Consider the following 24,154-nt stretch of genomic DNA (forward strand, 5'->3'; position numbering starts at 1 on the left):
AATTAATTAGTAAATTCAATTAATTAATTTAAAAAATCTAGAATTGTAAACTAGTCTCAGTAATAGTGCCATGAAACTATCATCAATTGTCATAAAAACCCATCTGGTTCACGAATGTCCTTTAGGGAAGGAAATCTGCTGTCCTTAGCTGGTCTGGCCGACATGTGACTCCAGACCCACAACAATATGGTTGGCTATTAACTGCCCTCTGAAATGGCCTAGCAAGCCTCTCAGTTGTCCAGGGCAATTAGGGATGTGCAACAAATGCTGGCCTTGCCAGAAATGCCCACATCCCATGAAAGAATCAAAAAAAATGTCCACTCCAGAGTGTATGTTTTCATCTTTGCTAGTCTGTCACCTACAGTCTGTTCATTCTCCATTTGCTGCTGGTCTTTCTGACCTTGATCAGCTAGCCTTCCTCCAGGATATGAGCCAGTGACTTACAGTCGGAAATCTACAGAAACTCCCCTAAGACTTGGCCTCTGTTTGGCTTCAGGTGCTTGTTTAGATAGACTTCATCTCCTTAGCAGTGGGCTTAAAAGTGCTCGGCCAAGTTAAACACAGCTGCCAACTTTGGCACTCAACAACACACTAGGTTCCAGACCCTAAGACAGCCGGGAGCAACACCACTGGCGATCAATTAGATATTTAAACAAAAGCCAAGTGAGTCTTTCAAGAACATGACACTTACTTGGAACATCACAGAAGAAACTGTCCTTGTGGAAATTCCACTCTGCCTGCCTCTTGTCTCTCTCATAGGGATCATCTGACCACCTGTCCTCTCGATTACTTGTGTGAAACCAGAAAGCAGATACAAAGTGAAGAAGCATTGCTACAGATAAACGAGAGAGATTTGAAACACCTCTCTCTACCTCTTTCAATTTAAAACTGTACAAGATTACAGGTCTGTCACTGAAAGCTAGTAACCACAAATATGAAAACATACTGGGTACCAGATTGCTTTGTTTTAATTTTTTTTAAAACATATACAACTCCAAGCTGGTGATCTTGAAGGAGGAATGCTTAACAAACACAAATGACATTAGTTGATGGCCACTTGTGGTGATAGCCCTGTTATAAATGGCTTAATGTCCCCTCAAGAAGTGTTTGCTAATATTGCAAATAGCAATTTCTAGCTTAACACATTATACCTATGTATAAGAGTGATTACTTAACCAGAAAAGAATTGAAGGGCTTCAGAGTCAATCAATTACTTTCCAGATATAGTCACTGCTCTTCTGGCAGGTGCTGAATCCCATCCCTCCACAGATGTCCGGCTTTACTGATCTTCTCCCTCGATCATGCTAATCTGTTGCTCTCCCCAAAACATGCACTCTTACTGCCCAGTTGTCCGATTTTAATAAAGTCCCAACATCAAACTGCCCTTCTGGGAAACGAACAACAGGATGCAAAACACCAATTTGGGGAACAAAAATCAGCTGATTTGCTAGTTCTCCAGAAAAACTCAATCACTGCAAACTGCAACCCTTTTAACACACTTCAGATTGAGAATGCTGTTGTGACATATTTCTCCTGCAACCCAAACTGTACCTGTGGCACCAAAAAAAACTGGCCAAATTCCCTTGCTACCACTGCATATTTTTACTGCATTATGTAACTCACCTCTTGGCTTGCTCCGCTGCGTATTTGAAAGGATAGTTTGCAAGCGTTGCTTGATATCCTGTGTTTTTCACCATGTTATTCCAGGTGACCAATCGCTGTCCAATTGCTGTCCCTCTGGGTTCAAACCCCTGTAAACATTTCACAGCAGAACATCATCTTGCTAACAGGAAGTGTTTCCCCATCTTCCAAAGGTGATAACCCATGCGCCACTTGCACACCAACCAACTTTTTCAACATAGAGTCATACAGCATAGAAACAGGCCCTTCAGCCCACCGCGTCCATGCCAACCATAATGCCTATCTATACTAATCCCACCTGCATTAATTCCATATCTGTCTATGCCTTGCTCATTCAAGTACCTGTCCAGATGCCTCTTAATTGTCGCTACTGTTCCTGCCTCCACCACCTCATGCAGCTGATTCCAGATACCCACTATTCTTTGTGTGAAAAATTTACCCCTTTGATCCCCTTTTAACCTCCTCCCTCTCACCTTAAATCTATGCCCTCTAGTTTTAGTCACCCCTACCATGGGAAACAGACTCTGGCTATCTACCCTATCTATGCCTCTCATAATTTTATATACCTCTATCATGTCCCCTCTCAGCCTCCTTCGCTCCAGGGAAAACAGACCCAGCCTATCCAATCTCTCTTGATAACTCAAGCCCTCCAAACCAGGTAACATCCTTGTGAATCTTTTCTGCGCCCTCTCTAGCTTAATCACACCTTTCCTGTAGTGCAGCGACCAGAACTGCACACAGTACTCCAAGTGCGGCCTAACCCACGTTATGTACAACTGTAACATGACGTCCCAACTCTTGTACTCAATGCCTCAGCCAATGAAGGCAAGCGTGCCATATGCCTTCTTCACCACCCTGTCTATCTGTGTTGCCACTTTCATGGAACTATGGACTTGCACCCCAAGGTCTCTCTGCTCAAGAACACTCCTCAGGGCTCTGCCATTCACTGTATATGTCCTGCCCTGGTTTAACTTCCCAAAACGCATCACTTTGCACTTGTCTGCATTAAATTCCATTTGCCAATCCTTTGCCCACTTTCCCAGTTGATGTATATCTTGTTGTAACCTTAGACAACCTTCTTCACTGTCCACTATACCACCAATTTTGGTGTCATCTGCAAACTTACTAATCATGCCCCCTACATTCACATCCAAGTCATTAATATATATGACAAAGTACAGAGGGCCCAGCACCGATCCCTGCGGCACACCACTGGTCACCGGCCTCCAATCTGAAAAACAACCCTCCACCACCACCCTCTGCCTCCTATCACCAAGCCAATTTTGTATCCAATTGGCTAGTTCACCCTGGATCTCATGTGTTCGAACCTTCCGGACCAACCTATCATGCGGGACCTTGTCAAAGGTCTTGCTAAAGTCCATGTAGACAACGTCCACCGCCCTGCCCTCGTCAATCCTCTTGGTCACCTCCTCAAAAAACTCAATCAAATTCGTGGGATATGATTTCCCACACACAAAGCCATGCTGACTATCCCTAATCAGACCTTGCCTTTCCAAATGCATATAAATCCTGTCTCTCAGAATCCCTTCCAATAACTTTTCCACCACTGATGTAAGGCTCACTGGCCTGTAGTTTCTTGGCTTATCCCTACTGCCCTTCTTAAATAAAGGCACAGACATTAGCTATCCTTCAGTCTTCCAGTACCTCACCCGTAGCTAACGATGATACAATAATCTCTGCCAAGGCCCCAGCAATCTCCTCCCTTGCTTCCCATAGCATCCTAGGGAACACCTGGTCAGGCCCTGGGGATTTATCCACCTCAATGCGCTTCAAAACCTCCAACACCTCCTCCTTTGTAATGTTGATATGCTCCAGGATATCGCTGTTCCCTCCCTTGAACTCAGCTTCTAGCTTCCATGACGTTCTCCACGGTAAATACAGACGAGAAGTATTCATTTAAGACCTCGCCCATTTCCCATGGCTCCACGCTGATCCTTAAGGGGACCTACTCTCTCCCTAGCTATCCTTTTACTCTTAATATACTTATAGAATCTTTTAGGATTCTCCTTTATCTTATCTGCCAGGGAAATCTCATGGCCCCTTTTCACCCTCCTAATTTCCTTCTTAAGTGTACTCCTACATCCCTTATACTCCTCGAGGGACTCACTTGATCCAGCTGCCTATACCTGACATATGCCTCCTTCTTTGCCCTGACCAGACCCTCAATATCCCTCGTCAACCAAGGTTCCCTAAACTTGCCAGCCTTGCCCTTCAATCTAACAGGAACATGCAGGCCCTGAACTCTTCCCATCTCACTTTAAAAGCCTCCCACTTGTCAAACATCCCTTTACCTGTAAACAGCCTCTCCCAATCAACTTTTGAGAGTTCCTGTCTCATGCCATCGAAATTAGCCTTCCCCCAATTTAGGACTTCAACTTGAGGACCAGTCCTATCCTTTTCCATAACTATCTTGAAGCTAATATGGTCACTGGTCCCAAAGTGCTCCTCCACTGACACATCAACCACCTGCCCGGCCTCATTTCCTAAGAGGAGGTCGAGTGTAGCCCCTTCTCTAGTAGGGACATCCACATACGGCTTCAGAAAACTATCCTGGACTCACTTAACAAATTCTTCCTCATCTGATCCCTTGGCAGTCCCAGTCAATATTAGGGAAGTTAAAATCACCTACTATTACAACCCTATAATTCCTCCACCTATCTGTAATTTCCCTACATATATGCTCCTCCAATTCCCTCTGACTATTGGGGGGCCTATAGTATAATCCCATCAAAGTGATCACCCCTTTCTTATTTCTAAGTTCTACCCATATGACCTCGCTGGACGTTCCCCCCGGGATATCCTCTCTAAGTACTGCTGTGACATCCTCCCTAATCAATAGTGCAACTCCACCTCCTCTCTTACCTCCACCTCTGTCACGCCGGAAGGATCGGTGCCCTGGAACATTGAGCTGCCAGTCCTGCCCATCCCTCAACCATGTTTCCGTAATAGCTATAATATCACAATCCCATGTACCGATCCATGCTCTGAGTTCATCTGCCTTACCTGTAAGGCTTCTTGCATTAAAGTAAATGCAGTTTAGCCTACCAGACCTTCCACGTTCCCTGTGATGCCCCTGCCTGGCCTGCCTACTGGACTTGCTTGCTTTAACCTCTACATTTGCCTCAACTGTCTCATCGGAGAGATTACTACTTTGGGTCCCACCCCTCCTGCAAGACTAGTTTAAACCCTCCCGAGTAGTACTAGCAAATCTCTCTGCAAGGATATTAGTCCCCTTCCAGTTCAGATGCAACCCGTCCCTCTTGTACAGGTCACCTCTGCACCAGAAGAGATCCCAATGATCCAAGTAGCTGAAGCCCTCCCGCCTACACCAGCTCTTCAGACACGCATTCATTTGCCTAATCCTCCTATTCCTACCCTCACTAGCAGCATGGCACAGTGAGTAATCCTGAGATTACAACCCTAGAGGTCCTGCTTTTTAACCTTCTGCCTAACTCCCAATATTCACTTTGTTTAATTAGTTTCCTCTACTCCTTTCCAGGCATTCACTACTTGGCAATGCTGCTGGAGGGTGTGATGGTTCTTGCTGTTGGAAATATGGTCCCTACTGCCCTCTGCTTGCTCACTTAAGTTACCATTTTGTGGAGGAGGCACATGGGATTAGAATTATGGTTCAGGGGAAGGATAAACACCAACATGGACTGGCTGGACTATTGGATTTCTGAGTGTGCATTATGTTTAAGAGCGGGCATATTCAAGCATGGACGGTACGCCCACCAAGACCCATTCAGTTCTCACTCAGTGTCCACATGCACATGCACTTTTCAGCAGGAGTCATGTGATTTGGCCGATTTTTCCTCCCCCACCCCTGTACCCTGGGGCACTTCACCCAATTGTAGAGCCCCTGCTGCCACACTGCTTGAGACCAGCTGGCTGCGCAGAGGCCTGGAATAAACCTGGAAAGTTGCCGGTCTGCGTGGCTAGTACTGCACTGAGCCATCAAGGAAAGAATCATTTCAGGAAATCTATGGCACATTTAAATGATGCTCGGCTAGCAATTAGCAACAAACTATTCAGGAAACTGGTGTCTTCCCCACCTTGCCATACAATAACCTTGTGTAAGGAAAATAGCTACAAACTAGAGGTCTAACAACATCGTCCTGTTCAACTTGCTAGTTGCAATGCATTGGACTGACACAAATCTAATCCTTCCTGTTGAACCCTTCCCAGCCTCCTGTAGGTGGCGATCCTTCCCATGAACAGCAAAAAAAACCTCCAAAAGTTCTACTGAATTACTCGTTGATGTCTGATCCCTTGTTAGAGAATCAGCTGAGAGTAGAAGGACCCCATTACATCTTAGAAACATCACAAGACTGTTCACATGTGTCATCTGCAGTTACTGGTCAGTCCACAGCTCTCCAAAATTATACAATCATACAGCGCTGAAGGAGGCCTGTCACTCCATCGTGCTTGTGCTGGCTCTCGGAAACCTATCCGATTAATCCCATTCCCCTGATCTTTCCTCATAGTCCCCAAAAATCTTTCCCATCAAGTATTTATCCAATTTCCTTTTGAATCTTATTAAATCTACTTCCACCACCTTTCAGGCAGAGCATTCCATGTTCCATCACTGCCTATAAAATAATTTCTGCTCATCTCCCTCTGCTTCTTTTGGCATTTATTTTAAACCTATGTCCTCGGATTATCAATCCTCCTGCTATTGGAAACAGTTTCTCCCTATCTATCTAAAGGGACTCATACATAGTGGGTTCCCCTCGAGTGCAGCAACATGTTTTTATGGGCAAATAAATGAGGCACCCGCTCTGTGCACAGCAAACTCCCACAGAAGAAATTATGGTATACAAAATTATGAGGGGCATTGATAGGATAGATAGGAAGGAACTTTTTCCCTTAGAGGAGGGGTCAGTAACCAGGGGGTATAGATTTAAGGTAAGGGACAGGAGGTTTAGAGGGGAGTTGAGGAAAAATCTTTTCACCCAGAGGGTGAATCTGGAACACACTGCCTGAAGGGGTGGTAGAGGCAGGAACCCTCACAACATTTTAAGAAGTATTTAAATTAGCATTTGAAACACCGTAGCATACAAGGCTACGGGCCAAGTGCTGGAAAATGGGATTAGATTGTATGGGTGCTTGATGGTCGGCGGAGGCGCATTGGGCCGAAGAGCCTGTTTCTGTGCTGTAAAACTCGATGATTAAAAGCTATGGGAAGAATGACCTGTTAAGCTAGTTTTTGGCAGTGTTGATCAAAGGGAATGATAGCCAGGATACTATGAGAAGTCGCTGTTCTTCCGTAGATTCTGCCATGGAATATTGAGTGTACGTTTGAACAGGTGGGCATGCCCCCAGTTCAACAATACATGCAACGGGTAAGAGGAACAGCTTTGAGCGAACACCCCGCCCGACGAAAAACCGTAAAGTTTTAATCCAGCGCTGAACCAGCAGCATTGCCAATCGTAACTGGATACCAGAATATAATCCTCAGTTTATACAACTGTGATCTAACTTGCCATTAGTTGTTGCTAAATACATCATCACAGTACAGTCTAGTGACTGGAAATGGAATGAGAGTTTTAATTACTCAGGATTGAATGTGCCTCACTCACGTTCAGCGGCAAGTGTCATTGGATCTTTGACTGATCTGATTAACAATTTATAAGTCAGATTGTACCTGCTCCTCTCAGCTCATCTCTTTTTTTCTCTCTCTTCCTCCCCTGATGTGCACTTGCAGGAGACAATGGGTAGGGGCAGCCCCAGCTGCCCAGCCCCATCCCTATTCCTGGGATGGCATGGACTCTCGTGATCCCAAAATGAGCTTTTGCTTACACATAGGTGCCATCACTAAGACCGCCTATTTCCACCTTCGTAACATCATCCTATCCTGCCCCTGCCTGAGCACATCTGCTGCTGAAACCCTCATCTTTCCCTTAGTTACCTCCAGCCTTGACTATTCCAACATATTCCTGGCTCACCTCCCATAAAAATGTGCTGCTCTGTCCTTACTTGCGCCAAGTCCTGTTAACTCATTATGCCTGTGTTCACTGACCATATTGGCTCCCGGTTAACCAAGGCCTTCATTTTAAAATTCTCATTCTTATTTTAAATCCCTCAACGGCCTCGCCCCTTCTTATCTCTGTAATCTCCTTCAGCCCCACACTCTCTGAAATCTCTGCACTGCTCTAATTCTAGCCTTAAATATTCCCGATTTTAATCTGTCCACCACTGGAGGCCTTGTCTTCAGCTGCCAAGGCCTTAAAATTCTCTGAAATTCCCTCCTGACACCTCTCCGCCTCCCAAACTCTCTTTCTTCCTTTAAAACGCTCCTTAAAACCTACACTTTCATCAAGATTTTGATCATCTGCCCTAATATCACTTTATGTGTCTCTGTGTCCTGAGAGTGCCTTGAGATGTTTTATAATGTTAAAGGCACTAGATAAATGCAAGTTGTTGTTGTTGTTTTGTTATAATAAGCCTTTCCTACCATCTCAGCTGCTCTGTAGTGGGGAAGCCTATATAGAATGATACAATATGGGAGGCCATTTGGCCCATTATGCCAGTTTTGGCTCTTTGAAACAGCTACCCAGTTAGTCCACTCCCCTGCTCTTTCCCCATAACACTGCAAATTTTTCCTTTTCAAGTATCTATCCAATTCCCTTTTGAAAGTTACTGAACAATCTGCTTCCACCACTTTCCAAGCAGTGCATTCCAGATGTAGCAACTTGAAAGAGATTTGCTTATCAGAAACCAAAAGAAAATTTAGGGATGGGGGAAAATTTAAACAACAGAAACCTAAAGTAAATGACTGGCTAGGAGTTCCTTCTACCTGTCATGGCTGCAGGTGTGATACATAGCTAAATAGACTAAGAAGAAACTGACAGAGTTCTTCGATGAGGTAACAGATGTAGTGGATGTAATGCAGTGGAAGTGGTGCAAAAGCACTTTCAGAATGCCTTTGGCAAGCTGCCACACAAGAGGCTATTCGAGAAGATTAAGGGGCATCGAATTAGGGATAGCCTCGCAAACTGGTTTAAAAACTGGTTCCAAGGAAACAAACAGAGTGAGAGTTGAGAGTAGTTTCATAGAATATATGGAAGCAGACAGTGATGTTCCCCAAGATTCTGGTTTGGGATCGCTTCTGTTCACTGTGTATATCGAAGATTTGGATATAAGGCTATAGGAGACGGTGTTCAAACTTGCAGACGATATTAAAATAGGAGGCATTGCCAGTAACTGGGAGGACCAATGAACAAAATAGTGGCAGATGGAATTCAATGTCAGTAAACCTAAGGAGGTACATAAAAGAAAACTTTGAATGTGGAAAAGCCAGTTTGGAAGGATCTGGAGGTTCAAGTTCATATAATATTAAAAGCAGAACCTCACGTGTATAGGGCCATATAAAAAGCTGATGGAATATTTGGTTTCATGGTAAGAGGTATAGAATATAAAGTTGAGATGCAAGAGTGAATCTATATAAAAGCTTATTAAGACCAGAAATGGAGCCCTGTGTGCAGCTTTGGGTTGCACACTAGAGGAAGGATGCAGAGTCAGAGAGGGTGCAGCAGATGCACAAGGATGATGCCTAGTATGAGGAAATACATGCAAAGACTTGAAAAATTGGGGCTATTCTTGATGAAATAAAGCAAATTTTGCAGTGAAGTAATTAAATTATGAAGAGATAGGGGAGAGTATCAGAATGGTTCCAGTGGTCCACAACACTTGAACATAGATAAACAATTAAATGTAAGGACAGAGAACACTTTCTTTTCTTTTTTACAGTGTGTTGTGAGACAGTGGATGGCAACGCCAGAGTTAGTGACTGAAGAAGGGTCTATGTAAACATTTAATAAAGAGTTACATAGATGGTTGAAGGTAAGGTAAATAAAGGAATATGGGAACAGATTGATCAGAAGGGATTAGGACTACTGCTCATGTGAACCAGGGGTTGGCAACATTAGGGGAGGCAGTGGCGTAATGGTGTAATGTCACTAGACTAGTAATCCACAGCCTCAGGCTAATGCTCTGGGGACATCAGTTCGAATCCCATCACGGCGGATGGTGGAATTTGAATTCAATTACTAAAATCTGGAATTAAAAAGCTAGTCTAGTGGTGATCGTGAAACCATTGCTGATTTTTGTAAAAACTCATTTGGTCCTTCCTTTAGGGAAGGAAAACTGCCACCCTTACCCGGTCTGGCCTACATGTGACTACAGACCCACAGAAATGTGGTTGACTCTTAAATTCCCTCTGAAATGGCCTAGCAAGCCACTCAGTTCAAGGGCAATAAGGGCAGAAAATGCTGGGCTACCCAGCAACGCCCACACCCCCAAGCAAATAAAAAAAAATCTCCTTACACGGACACCAGCGTCCGTGGTAAAAGATTTTGAGGTCCTTGACTGGTAATTTCAGGGACCAGAAATTCCCCATTGGCTTCTTCATAGAGTTATAAAGCACAGAAACAGGCCCTTCGGCCCATCGTGTCCAAGCCGGCCATCAAGCACCTATCTATTCTAATCCCATTTTCCCGCACTTGGCCCGTAGCCTTGTATGCTATGGCATTTCAAATGCTCATCTAAATACTTCTTAAATGTTGTGAGGGTTCCTGCATCTACCACCCATTCAGGTAGTGTGTTCCAGATTCCAAACACCCTCTAAGTAAATTTTTTTTCCTCAAATCCCCTCTAAACCTCCTGCCCCGTACCTTAAATCTATGCCCCCTGGCTATTGACACCTCTGCTAAGGAAAAGGTTTCTTCCTATCTACCCCATCTTAAATCTATGCCCTCATAATTTTGTATACCTCAATCAGGTCCCTCCTCAGCCTTCTCTGCTCTATGGAAAACAACCCTAACCTATCCAGTCTCTCTTCATAGCTGAAATGCTCCAGCCCAGGCAACATCCTGGTGAATCTCCTCTGCACCCTCTCCAGTGCAATCACGTCCTTCCTATAGTGTGGTGACCAGAACTGTACACAGTACTCCAGCTGTGGCCTAACTAGCATTTTATACAGCTTTATCATAACCTCCCTGCTCTTATATTCTCAACCTCGGCTAATAAAGACAAGCATCACAGTTGCCTTTCTAACCACCTTATCTACCTGTGCTGCTGCCTTCAGTGATCTTTGGACATGTACACCAAGGTCCCTCTGACCCTCGTACTTCCTAGGGTTCTACCATCCATTGTATATTCTCTTGCCTTGTTAGTCCTTCAAAATGCATCACCTCACATTTCTCAGGATTAAATTCCATTTGCCACTGCTTTGCCCATCTTACCAGCCCATCTATATCGTCCTGTAATCAGATCGGCTTTTTAAAAAGAAAATTCACTCGTCAGTTTCACAGGTGCTGAAGCAGAGACAGCGTTTTGGAACATCAGACAGATTCATGGTTTTCTGGCGGGTTCTGATTTTCTTTTTTAAAAGTCCACCTGAAAATGACGAAGCTGCCCAAGTTTGGAAGCGAGGTTTTTGCTCTCAGCAACCGTCAGAGAGAAAGCGAGGGAGAGAGTGGGAGAGGGGGACAGAGAGAGAGTGGGAGAGGGGGACAGAGAGAGAGTGGGAGAGGGGGACAGAGAGAGAGTGGGGGTGGGGGGGCAGAGAGAATGGGGCAGGAGAGACAGTGGGGAGGAGAGTCGGGAGGAGAGAGAGTGTGGGGGGGGGAGAAGAGAGAGTGTGGGGGGGGAGAAGAGAGAGTGTGGGGGGGGGAAAGAGAGAGTGTGGGGGGGAAGAGAGAGTGTGGGGGGGGGAGAGAGAGTGTGGGGGGGGAGAGAGAGTGGGGGGGGGGAGAGAGAGTGGGGGGGGGAGAGAGAGTGTGGGGGGGAGAGAGAGTGTGGGGGGGAGGGAGAGAGAGTGTGGGGGGGGAGGGAGAGAGAGTGTGGGGGGGGAGGGAGAGAGAGTGTGGGGGGGGAGGGAGAGAGAGTGTGTGGGGGGAGGAAGAGAGAGTGTGTGGGGGGGGGAAGAGAGAGTGTGGGGGGGGGGAAGAGAGAGTGTGGGGGGGGGAAGAGAGAGTGTGGGGGGGGGAAGAGAGAGTGTGGGGGGGGGAAGAGAGAGTGTGGGGGGGGGAAGAGAGAGTGTGGGGGGGGAAGAGAGAGTGTGGGGGGGGGGAGAGAGAGTGTGGGGGGGGGAGAGGGGGAAGAGAGAGCGAGGGGGCAGAGAGAGAGTGAGGGAGGAGAGACAGTGGGGAGGAGAGTCGGGAGGAGAGAGAGTGTGGGGGGGGAGAAGAGAGAGTGTGGGGGGGGGAGAAGAGAGAGTGTGGGGGGGGAGAAGAGAGAGTGTGGGGGGGGAAGAGAGAGTGTGGGGGGGGGAGAGAGAGTGGGGGGAGGGGGGGAGAGAGAGTGTGGGAGGGGGGGAGGGAGAGAGAGTGTGGGGGGGGAGGGAGAGAGAGTGTGGGGGGGGAGGGAGAGAGAGTGTGGGGGGGGAGGGAGAGAGAGTGTGGGGGGGGAGGGAGAGAGAGTGTGGGGGGGGGGGAAGAGAGAGTGTGGGGGGTGGGGGAAGAGAGAGTGTGGGGGGGGGGAAGAGAGAGTGTGGGGGGGGGAAGAGAGAGTGTGGGGGGGGGAAGAGAGAGTGGGGGGGAAGAGGGAGTGTGGGGGGGGGGAAGAGAGAGTGTGGGGGGGGAAGAGAGAGTGTGGGGGGGGGAAGAGAGAGTGTGGGGGGGGGAAGAGAGAGTGTGGGGGGGGGAAGAGAGAGTGTGGGGGGGGGGAAGAGAGAGTGTGGGGGGGGGAAGGGAGAGTGTGGGGGGGGGAAGGGAGAGTGTGGGGGGGGAAGAGAGAGTGGGGGGGGAAAGAGAGAGTGGGGGGGGAAAGAGAGAGTGGGGGGGGGGAAAGAGAGAGTGGGGGGGGGGAAGAGAGAGTGGGGGGGGAAGAGAGAGTGGGGGGGGGAAGTGAGAGAGTGGGGGGGGAAGAGAGAGAGTGGAGGGGAGAGAGAGAGAGTAGGGGAGGGAGAGAGAGAGTGGGGGGATATAGAGAGAGACTGGGGTGGGGGGTACAGAGAGAGAGAGAGTGGGGGAGAGACAGTGGGAGGCAGGACAGAGAGAGTGGGGGAGAAACAGTGAGTGGGGGAGAGAGAGTGGGGAAAAAAGAGTGGGGTATGCGGGTACAGAGAGAGTGGGGGGGGGAAGAGTGGGAGAGTTAAGGGGAGAAGAGTGGAAGAGTTGAGGAGAGAGAGTTTGGGGGGAGAGAGTTTGGGGGGAGAGAGAGTGGGGGGAGAGAGAGTGGGGGGAGTGAGAGTGGGGGGAGGGCGAGAGAGTGGGAGAGAGATAGAGTGGTGGAGAGACAGAGGGAGAGGTGGGGGATACAGAGAGAGAGAGAGAGAGGGTGGAAACAGAGAGAGAGAGAGATGGGAGGACAGAGAGAGAGGGGGATAGAGAAGGAGAGAGAGGGGTCAGACAGCAGGGACGACATGGGAGTGGGGGATGGTGGTGGGGTGCCCTTATCTTTATGAAATTCTACACTCTCACAGCATTACATTTATTTGTGCCACAAGCTCGGTGACATGTTGAAAGTTACTGGATTTTTATTTCAATGTAAATGTCACAATTCTGCTGATATCCATGTGGAATCACATTGTTCCAGAACTTGTATTGAGGCAAGAAAATCCAAGGAATCTCCAGAAGTGAGCACTGTAAGATCCTCATGAATACAAGAGTACAGGGTACTGGGGATAAGTGATATTGGTGAAAACAGGACACTGCTGACCCATATACAATAGTTGGTAAATACAAAGTAATGGATAGCTTTAATAAATCTTAATCTATGATGAACTGTCTACAATTCCTTAACAAAATCCACGCTACATTTGCAGTTTTAAATACTATCGGGGAAGATGTAGTAAAAATGTATTGTTTCAATGAACATATCAGAAATAGTCATTAACTGACTTTTTTGCTGCAAATTGGATTAAAGGACAAATTTTACAAGTATGTCAAAAATCAGTAACTGCAATGTGCATCATTTACTATCCAGTTTGAGGGCAGATAACCAGAGTGGCCAATGGCATTTGAAAGTTGTCTGTATCACATTATGTTAAAAGAGCACATTTGCTAACAGGTAAGAGATTTGGCTTGGACATAAATTGGTTAGTCTGGAGTACAATCTCACAGATAGTAACTAAATATTTTGTAATTGAATAATACATGCAGTAACAACCACTCAACTTTTTGCAGAAAGGCTTTTTGTTAATAAATACCTTGTCAGAGCTGAACGGAATCGACAGTGATAGTCTGAGATACAGACATAAGTGAATCTAAGAGAATCGCTTTATTGGAGGAACTGAAGTATGCTCTTTATTTGTAATTGTGTTTAGAAAATGTTGTCACTAGCTTTGGTGAGCAAATGATATTTTGTCCGTGAAAGATTCTGTTGTTTCTGTATTTTAGAATCCAGGACCTAGTTTAACAGCCTGTCAGGATGAATAAACTAGTCTTGGCTACCTACCATCAATCTCTCTGCCCCTTCCTGTCCCACTCTGCTTTTTTGTTTTACATGACTCTTCTGAAGTGCTATCTGCTCCATCCTATAAAGTTCTCCTGATTTGGAAATTATTGCCCTTTTGTTGGCCGCCCTGTCTTCAGACATATATTACAAGCAGGTGCAGAAGTTGCACAAACATTGACCATGGGATAAATTGTTCTGTGACAACATCAGTATGAGAAATGGTCCAACTTCCTATTGCTATTGATTTTTCTACTGCCTCATCTCAGTAACCACAATAACAATCCTCTCCTTGGGTTTCATGATTTATTAGATGAATTTGCACTCCAGATACAGTGTGAATCCACAGAGGTCATCTGATAAGGTCCATCTACCACCCCATGACAAGGTGTAGCTAGCTCTATTCTGTCAACAAAAGTAATTTGCATTGGCATTGTATACTATTTTGCTTGCTGGCTAGCTAATACAGTTGTGCTGCTCTCCATTGATGTTTGTATGCTTAAATACTTTATTTATAAGGAGAAATGTGATTTAAATCACACTGTATTTTGATGGGTATTAGATTGGCAATTCTCTTTATATACAGATTAATTGCCCCCATGTCCATGGCTGAGTCAATAATTTTGTCAAATGTCTGTGGTGCAACGTGTCGGTGCCTATTGTTGTATGAAGGATAAACATTAACATAGATTGGTTGGGTCAAAAGGTCTATTTCTGTATTGTAATTTCTATGTAAAGTCCCAGGTTCAATCTCTTATGTACATTAAGTAAGCTGACCTCCCCATCATGGCCAACCAACATGGATTGTCCTGGCGTGCCCTAGGGAAAGACAAAGTTCCATTTGCACATTGAACCAAGCCATGAGTCAACAACTGCTGGGGGAAGAAAAGAGAAGAACTTCCTAAAATGTGATGCAGAATACAGGTTTGACAGGTTGGGATATTCCCAAGAAATCAGAACTATTTTACTTTCAAATCTGCAGAACCATTTACAACAGTTCGACACCAAGCGAAGAGGTAATAAAACAAAAGACTACCCACTGAGTTCTGGCCTTGACCTTTTTCAGAAGTTACAGAGCTTCATTAAAGAGGACAAGTTTGCACTGATTGGACAATTTGATGCAGCTTCAGTCACTTCAAAGAGCAGGGTAAATTACTCACCAGTAGTGGATCAGAGAAGTCTGGAAGGTCTGGTACTAGAATCCCGACTAGTGCACATATCACTATCAGCACCGTGCATAGCCCCAGGACCACCACTGGCCAATCAGCAATCAGAGCTGCGTAGCTGCAAGGAGGAAACATCATTGTCACATTACACACAGTGTACACATGACATTTCTGTTTCTTGAAATATAACAGCACAAATATCTAACTCTGCAGGCTGGACTTTGAGGCAACTTCACGTGCAGTGGGAACCCCATGTACATTTGTTTTTCAAAAGCACCATCGACTGAAGGTTGGAGTACCAGTTCCAAAAGCTTGCAGCCTTCTAGGACCTGATCAAGTGGTCGCTTTCCACATATGAACTTCACAGGAAAGTCAGCAAATGTGGTTCAATAGATAAATATCAGCTGAGAACAGGAATGGAACTGATTGAGATAGACAGGGATCATCACTCTATGGGCATGATGGCAGTCTCCTGCTGGGCCTGGAGAAGCTGGTTGTTGAGGTCAGGGTTGGATTGTGGAAGAGTACTTTGGAGTTTTGTTTGATTACCTTTGACAATCGGGGATTATTTTCCCAGGAGATTAAAGGGGTTGGACAGAGTACATGGTCTATAGAAGAAAGGGTCCGGTGAATGGCCTATTCTCATTCCATGCTTTTTAAAAAATTCTTATCAGCTTCACAATTACCAATGTACAAACGATGAACAGGTTTCTAGGGTGCTATTTTAATACAGGCGTCAACCAATTTATTTAAAATTAGCTTCTACCTTTTCTATAAGGAAAACATGCATCTGCTAATATTGCTCACACTAATTTCTGAGCTAGGCTGTACTGATGTGGAGTGGTTACACAGAGTGGTTGTAAAGGGAATGCATCGTAAATAGAGTGCAAATGTCAGGAATTTGGAGAGGATGGGAATTTGGTGGAGAGGGGAAAGGAGGTGATGCTTTTTGCCTCCAATGCTTGCAATTGATCATGTAAGCTTGAGGCAATATTTAACATTTTTGTCCACTGTTTTAGTGCTCAGTCCGTGTTAGTGTGTAGAAAAAGAAAAAATGCAACAAACTAAGAAGTAGCTATAAATAGTATAGATTAAGATATAGCAGAACAAACTTTGTGTCCAGAATGCAGAATGTGGGAGTTTGCGCATAGCGAGACAGTCCTGAGCGAAACATCTGCAGTCAACGTCTCTGCTTTGAATTTCTCCTGCTCAGACGCATTGAGCTGAAGTGCGAGTTGAAGACATTCCAACACATAAGGGAGGGGGAACAGTATCTGGAGAGTTTGCTCCAGACTTCAGTCACATCTTATAGAGAGGTACAGGTTTAGAATGGGGTTCTTGTAACCGATAGTGTGCAAAGTAAGGGGAACCAAGTGAGATAGACAAAGAATATCTGCAGAAACTGATCCTATCCAACAAATACAATGTACTTGCTACCTGTGAGGATAAGGATAAAGACTGGTGAAAAAAGTCAGAATGCAGATCATGGCACCTTGGAACAGGAGACTGAGACTGTCCAAGTGAGTCAGGGTGGGGTCAGGGGGAGGAGGGGAAATGTAATATGGTAGCTGATACAAGGGAGCACCCAGATAATCGGAGAGTGGCAAATGTGACATCTTTATTCAAGAAAGGGTGTAAGGACATTCCTAGCAACCACAGGCCAGTCAGTTTAACATCAGTGGTTGGAACAGTTTTCGAAACAATTATCAGGGAAAAAAAACAACAGGCACTTGGATAAGCTAATTAAGGAGAGCCAGCATGCATTTGTAAAAGGCAGATCATGCTTGATTAATCTAATTGAACTTTTTTGATGAAGTAACAGCAAAGGTTGATTAAGGGAATGCAATGGGTGTTTTCCATATGGATTTTAAGAAAACATTTGACAAAGTACCACATAAAAGGCTGGTTAACAAAATTGATGCTCATGGAATAGGAGGGTTGGTGTCAGCTTGGATAAAAATTGTCTTAAGAACTGAAAACAGTGAGTTGTAATAAATGGTTGTTTTTCAGATTGGAGCATGGTAGACAGTGGTGTTCCCCAAGGGTCAGTGCTAGTAGCACTGTTTTTTATATATATATATATATATATATATATATATAAAAAAGACTTAGATATTGGAATACAGAGTAAAATTTCTAAATTTGCCCATGATACCAAACTTGGAGGTGTGGAAAACAGTGAGGCTGATACCAATCAACTCCAACAGGACATGGATAGGCTAGCAGAATGGACAGACAAGAGGCAGAAGGAATTTAATACAGAGAAGTGTGATGTGATGCATTTTGACGGAATTTCCAAATTTGTTGATGACACAAAACTAGGTGGGAATGTAAGTTATGAAGAGGATGCAAGGACTTGGACAGGCTAAGTGAATGGATAAGAAGATGGTAGATGGAATATAATGTGAATAAGTGTGAAGTTATCCACTTTCATAGAAAAAAAACAGAAAGACTGCAGTAGGAATTTTAAGGCCCCCCCCCCACCACCCCAGGAGCGGGCTGGTAGCAGGGAGGCCATAAAATTGAGTGGGAGGTGGTGGGAGGGGAGGGGTGGAGGGTGGGGTGAAGCGTGGTGCCATTCCCGACACCTTCCCAACCCCGCTGCAATTTTATCAGGGGCAGCATCAGCCAGAAATGGCCTGCTGCCCCAGGCCAATCAAGGCCCAAAAGTGGCCAAATAACTGCCACTTAAGGGCCTCCTCCCGCCGCCCCTGCTATTTTATCAGCAGCGGTCGGCCGGCTCAGGCCCCTAGAAGGTCTCTTTGTGGGCTGGGGAGGGGGAGCCCTCCTGATCAGGCATCCCGTGCTCCACGGAGGGCCCCCTAAGCCCCAACTGCCCCCACTGAAATAAAGTCCCCTCCCCCCCCACCAACCGACCCCTGCTTTGCCTCGCTGAGGCCTGGCCAAATGTCCCACCACAAACTTACCTTTCTTCCAGGGCCAGCACTCCTCTTGCTACTGAAGCTGGGTGAAGTCCCAGCAGTGGCCACTGCTCCCGGTGGCGCTGCTGGGCCCGAGAGCTGATGGCCCGCTGATTGATCAACAGCTCTTGAAGGCGGGATTTCCTGCCTTAGAAAGGTGGAAATCCTGCCCAAGTCCAATTAAGGGCCTGGGCCACGTAAAGTTATAACGTGGCTTCCACGCCTGGAGAAGGCGGGCTCGCCCCGACTTTTTGACCAGTGAGTGGGGCCTCCCGCCTAATGCAAAATTCCAGCAACAGTATTTCTTAAATGGTGAGAAATTGGTAAGTGTTGATGTCCAAAGGCACCTGGGTGTCCGTGTTCCTGAGTCACTAAAAGGTGACATGTAGGTGCAGTAAGCAATTTGGAAGGCAAATGGTATGTTGGCCTTCATCGCAAAGGGTTTTGAGTACAGGAGTAAAGAAGTCTTGCTGCAATTGTATGGAACCTTGGTGAGACCGCAACTGGAGTATTGTATACTTGCCGTAGAGGGAGTACAATGGACGTTCACCAGACTAATCCCTGGGATGGCGGGATTGTCTTATGAGGAGAGATTGAGGAAACTGGGCCTGTATTCTCTAGAGTTTTGAAGAATGAGAGGTGATCGCATTGAAAGTTACAAAATTCTTACAGGGCATGACAGGGTAGATGTAAATAGTGTGTTTCCCCTGGCTGGTGAGGCTAGAACCAGGGGACATAGTCTCAGATTAAAGGGTAAGCCACTTAAGACTGAGATGAGGAGGAATTTCTTTACTTAAGAAGGTGGTGAATCTTTGGAATTCTCTACCCCAGAGGGCTGTGGAAGCTCAATCACAGAATCAGTACAGTGCAGAAGGAGGCCATTCGGCCCATCGTGTCCGCACCAGCTCTCTGAAAGATCAACTCTCTCAGTTCCATTCCACTGCCTTCTCCCCGTAACCCTTAACATTCTTCCTTTTCATATAACTGTCTAATTCCCTTTTGAATGCTTCAATTGAACCTGCCTCCACCACGTTCTCAGGCAGTACATTCCAGACCTTAAACACTCACCGTGTGAAAAAGCTTTTCCTCATGTCACTTTTGCTTCTCTTACCAAATACTTTAAATCTGTGCCCTCTCGTTCTCGATCCTTTCAAGAGTGGGAACAGTTTCTCCCTATCTACTCTATCCAGACCCCTCATGATTTTGAATACCTCTATCAAATCACATCTCAGCCTTCTTTTCTCCAAGGAAAACAGTCCTAACTTCTCCAATCTATCGTCATAACTGAAATTCCTCATCCCTTCAACCATTCTCATGAATCTTTTCTGTACTCTCTCCAATACCCTCACGTCTTTCCTCATGTGCGGCGCCCAGAATTGGATGCAATTCTCCAGCTGAGGTCGAACTCGTGTCTTATACAACTTCAACATAACTCCCTTGCTTTTGTATTCTATGCCCCTATTAATAAAGCCCAGGATACTGTATGCTCTCTCAACCTGTCCTGCCACCTTCAATGACTTATGCACAGATACACCCAGGTCCCTCTGCTCCTGCACCCCCTTTGGAATTCTACCCTTTATTCTTTATTGTCTCTCCATGCTCTTCCTACCAAAATGAATCACTTCACATTTCTCTGCATTGAACTTCATCTACCAACTGTCTGCCCATTCCACCAACTTGCCTACGTCCTTTTGAAGTTCTACACTATCCTCCTCACAGTTCACAATGCTTCCAAGTTTCGTATCATCTGCAAACTTTGAAATTGTGCCCTGTACGCAAAGGTCTAGGTCATTAATATATATCAGGAAAAGCAAGGGTCCCAACATTGACTCCTGGGAATCTCCACTACAAACTTTCCTCCAGACCGAAAAACATCCATTATCCACTACTCTTTGTTTCCTGTCACTCAGCCAATTTCATATCCATGTTGCTACCGTCCCTTTTATTCCATGAATTACAAGTTTGCTCACAAATCCATGGCTTCTGAGCAATGCCTTCAATGCCAGGCTTTCATGGCCACTGTGGCGCTGAAATAATCAAGGATGGCAATTTTGTCCTTGGAAGGGGCATTCTGGATGAGTTCAAGGAGATCTGTGTAGAGCCTATCTTTGCCAGCTGGGTTAGCCTTCAGGGTTGGATCATAAACGCTGATGAGAGTTGCATACTGCTGGTCTTGGAGTACGAGGTGCAGGGACATGATGTTTTCGGAATGGCGAATTGGCAAGCTTCAAAGTTTAGTGGTGACAGTCTTCTTCACCATGAAGCCGACACGTAAGAGGCATTGTTCACCTTAAGGTCTACCTGGCCAATAGAGTGTAGCCAGCTTTGTATTCTGTTAGACTGCCTTGCTCCGAGATGCAGACCTCACTCAGGGCCGCTATATCAATGTCTAGTCTGGCTAGCTCATGGGCCACCAGGGCTGAGTGCCATTGGGGGTGGCTACTGTCAGCAGAGTCGAGCATTGTTCTCACGCTCCAGTGGACAAGTTACAGAATTTTTCTTCTTTTCCCACCTTTTGAAGCGAGGTTATGAGTTTGTGTTTTTTTCTTCTCTGTCATAGTTTGACTGCATTAAGAGACGCCTGTTGATCTCGGCAAGCCAACTGGGTGGTTGGGAGATGAGCATTTCTTTACGTTGAGCATGTTTAGGACAGAAATCGAAAGATATCTGGATACTAATGACATCAAGGGTTATAGGGATGGTGTGGGAAAGTGGCGTTGATGTAGATGATCAGCCATGGTCTCAATGAATCGTGGAGCAGGCTCGACGGGCTAAATGGCCTACTCCTGGTCCTATGTTCCCAAGGTATAGGGAGAGGCAATGATGGGCCAGATTTTCAATCCCAGCTGAGAGCGGGGAAGGCAGCAAGTGCGATTTGAAGATCATGTTCTCAGAGATCGGCACTGGGTCCTGCTGCGGGAACATGATCCTATTTTTAAACTTCAGCCGGCAGGGGGGTGGGGGAAATGGGTCGGGCACCCGCATCCAATTAATTGCCTGTTGAGAATGGGAAAAATGACATGGGGGGAGCACAGCAGGATAGTGCGGACGTGAGCATTGTAGAGGGAGAGGAGAGCAACAGTTCTGATGAAAGGTCACAGACCAGAAACGTTAACTCTGTTTCTCTCTCCACAGATGCTGCCAGACCTGCTGAGTATTTCCAGCACTTTCAGTTTTTATTTGAGAGCAAAGGAAATGGCTTTTTAATTTAAAGCGGAGGCAGCAAATGAAGCTTAGCTGCCTCAGGCGTGTCTCACTGAGGATATTGTTGCAGAGGTAGGAGCTCAATGTTACACTGGAGATTGACATGAGACCGGATAGGAATGTGAGCCCACTGGCATCACTATGGCAGCTACGCTTGGCACAGGAATGCCTGGTTAGTGTTAAAGGCCCAGCTGACGGAGGTCAGGTGGGAACTGGCAACTCTGACATTAGACATAGCAGCCAGGATGAGTTGCGGCATATATACCCTCCTAGACAGCAGGAGACCAGAGGAAAAGAGTGGGGGCTGCAAGGGGAGGAAGACGCTACCCAAGACATCAGATGCACAGCCCAAGAGTCAGCTACCTACAAATGACAGAGCGCCAGTGCCAACGGAGGCATGCGTCTCTCCAGGCAAATGGTTTCAGTCCTATGTGCTCTGATCTACAATGACCTGAGGCCTCATGGCCCCCATGGCCGCCTCCTATCTGCAGCCATCAAAGTCTCAGATGCTCTGAGCTTCTATGCAATCAGGCTGTTCCAGGAATCAGCTGTTGACCTGGATGGCACCTTGCATTCGCCATCTCTTTAGGCCATCAGATAGCTCAGGAATGCCCTTTTCAGGAGGGCATTGATTACATCCACTTTGACACAGATGGGCCTGTGCTGGCACAGAGGGCATTGGGTTTTAATGCCATCAATGGACTCTTTTAGGTGCATGGCATCATCGATTGTGCCCATGTGGCCATCAAGGCACCCAGCGACTGGCCAGTGATATCCATCAACAGGAAGCGCTTCCACTCCCTCAACGTCCAAATGGTCCGTTACCACAAAATTTTTGCACTCGCTTTCCTGGCAGCTGCTGTGACTCCTTCATCCTCCACCAGTCCAGGCTGCCTCAGATATTCACTCCAACCTCCAAAGTGCGTGGATTGATCCAAGCGGACAAGGGAAATCACTTGAATAAATGGCTAATGACCCCTCTACGGGAGCCCCAGACAAAAACACAGAGGCGAAACAACCAATGCCGCCTGCTCAGCAGGCAAACCATTTAGCAGGCCATCGGGTTTCTGAAGATGCAATTCCAGTGCCTGGATTGATTAGGTGGCACCCTCCAATACCCGTCTAGAAGGGTTTCGGTTATTGATGAAGCAAGGGTCTGTCCTGCCCCGAGTGCTCGGCCTCCAGCTCCCCTGTAACATCTCACCTCCCTCTGGTGCTGTGGAAGGCAGATCTCTCCCTCAGGACAACCAGCATCCTCAGTGATGGCTGCTGTGGAAGTTAACATGAGTCGTAGACTTGATCTGTCCCACTGCCATTTTCAATCCCACTGGCTCTAGCCAAACAGGAAACCCGTCTCCATACCAATTAAGGTTTTCCCATTTGAAAAGTGCAATCTGAATCCGCCCACACTCTTTTCCTCTGGTCTCCTGCTGTCTGGGAGGGTACATATGCCGCAACTCATCCTGACTGCTATGTCTAATGTCAGAGTTGCCTGTTCCCACCTGACCTCCATCAGCTGGGCCTTTAACACTAACCAGGCGTTCCTGTGCCACCCGCAGGTGGCAGGTTTCAAACGAAAATCCAGACCACGCTCCTGTTTCCGGCCACCACTTTGAAAATCCAGCCCAATGACATAGTTCTAGAGTGTGCAGGTTCAGAGGGACCTTGGGGTCCAAGTGCACAGATCCTTGAAGGTGGCAGGTCATATTGAGAGAGTGGTCAACAAAGCATATCGGATCTTGGACTTCATAAATAGAGGGATTGAGTACAAAAGTAAGGAAGTTATGCTGAACCTTTATAAAGCTCTGGTTAGGCCACAACTTGAGGATTGCATCCAGTTCTGGTCACCACACTTTTGGAAGAACATGAGGGTTCTTGAGATGGTGTAGAGGAGTATTAGCAGAATGGTTCCAGGTATGAGGGATTTTAGCTACAAGTTTGGGTTGGAGATGCTGGGGTTGTTCTCCTTAGAGCAAATCAGATTGAGGGGAGATTTTATAAGAGGTGTACAAGTTCATGACAGGTATACAAAGAAAAGCTGTTCCCATTTGCTGAAGGTACACGGATTAGGGGATATAGATTTAGGCTTTTGGGCAAGAGATGCAGGGGGGATGTGAGGAAGAATTTTTTTTACACAATGAGTTGCCTGCAAGCTGGTAGAATGATATGAATGATTTCAAAAGGAAATTGGATGGGTACTTGGGAGAAACAAACTTGCAGGGCTATGCAGATAGAGCGCTGGAATGGGACTGACTGGAATGCTCCAGAGAGCCGGCATGGACTTGATGGGCTGAATGGCCTTCTTCTGTGCTGTAATAACCCTATGATTGTGGGGGATTCAATAATTTGGGGACAGATAGCATCCTTTGTAAGAAGGTTCAAGAGTCCCACATGGTATGTTTCCTAACTGGTGGCAGGGTGAGGGCCATCTTGAACCAGCTTGAAAGAATATTAGAGGGAGTGGGAGGATCATAGGAACATAGGAAATAGAAGCAGGAAAGGCCATTCGGCCCCTCGAGCCTGCTCCACTATTGAACTAGATCATGACCTCAACTCCATTTCTACCCATTATCCCTATATCCCTTGATATCTTCACTATCTAGAAATCTATCGATTTCTGTCTTGAAAATACTCAATGACTGCACCTCAACGGTCCTCTGGGATAGAGAATTCCACAGATTCACCACCCTCTGAGTGAAGAAATTCCTCCTCATCTCAGTCCTAAATGGCCTACCTAATTCTGAGTCATTGTGATCCATGTTGGAACCAACATAGGAAAGAGTAGGCAAGCATTCTTGTTTG

General features: G+C 46.2%; 1 protein-coding gene across 11 annotated transcripts in view; it reads right to left on the minus strand.

Annotated features, from left to right (window-relative positions):
• disp1 (dispatched homolog 1 (Drosophila)) overlaps positions 1 to 24,154 on the minus strand; it is a 567,770-nt gene that overhangs the window by 11,643 nt on the left and 531,973 nt on the right. For all 11 annotated transcript variants that reach the window (XM_068028051.1, XM_068028054.1, XM_068028065.1 and 8 more), the window contains 3 exons: positions 15,222 to 15,345; positions 1,624 to 1,751; positions 692 to 789 (listed from right to left, as the gene is read on the minus strand). In XM_068028051.1, the coding sequence (XP_067884152.1) occupies positions 692 to 789; positions 1,624 to 1,751; positions 15,222 to 15,345 (350 nt within the window). The remainder of the gene's footprint in view (positions 1 to 691; positions 790 to 1,623; positions 1,752 to 15,221; positions 15,346 to 24,154) is intronic.

This window comes from Heterodontus francisci, chromosome 3 (genome assembly GCF_036365525.1).
Source record: "Heterodontus francisci isolate sHetFra1 chromosome 3, sHetFra1.hap1, whole genome shotgun sequence".
Classification (NCBI taxonomy): domain Eukaryota; kingdom Metazoa; phylum Chordata; class Chondrichthyes; order Heterodontiformes; family Heterodontidae; genus Heterodontus; species Heterodontus francisci.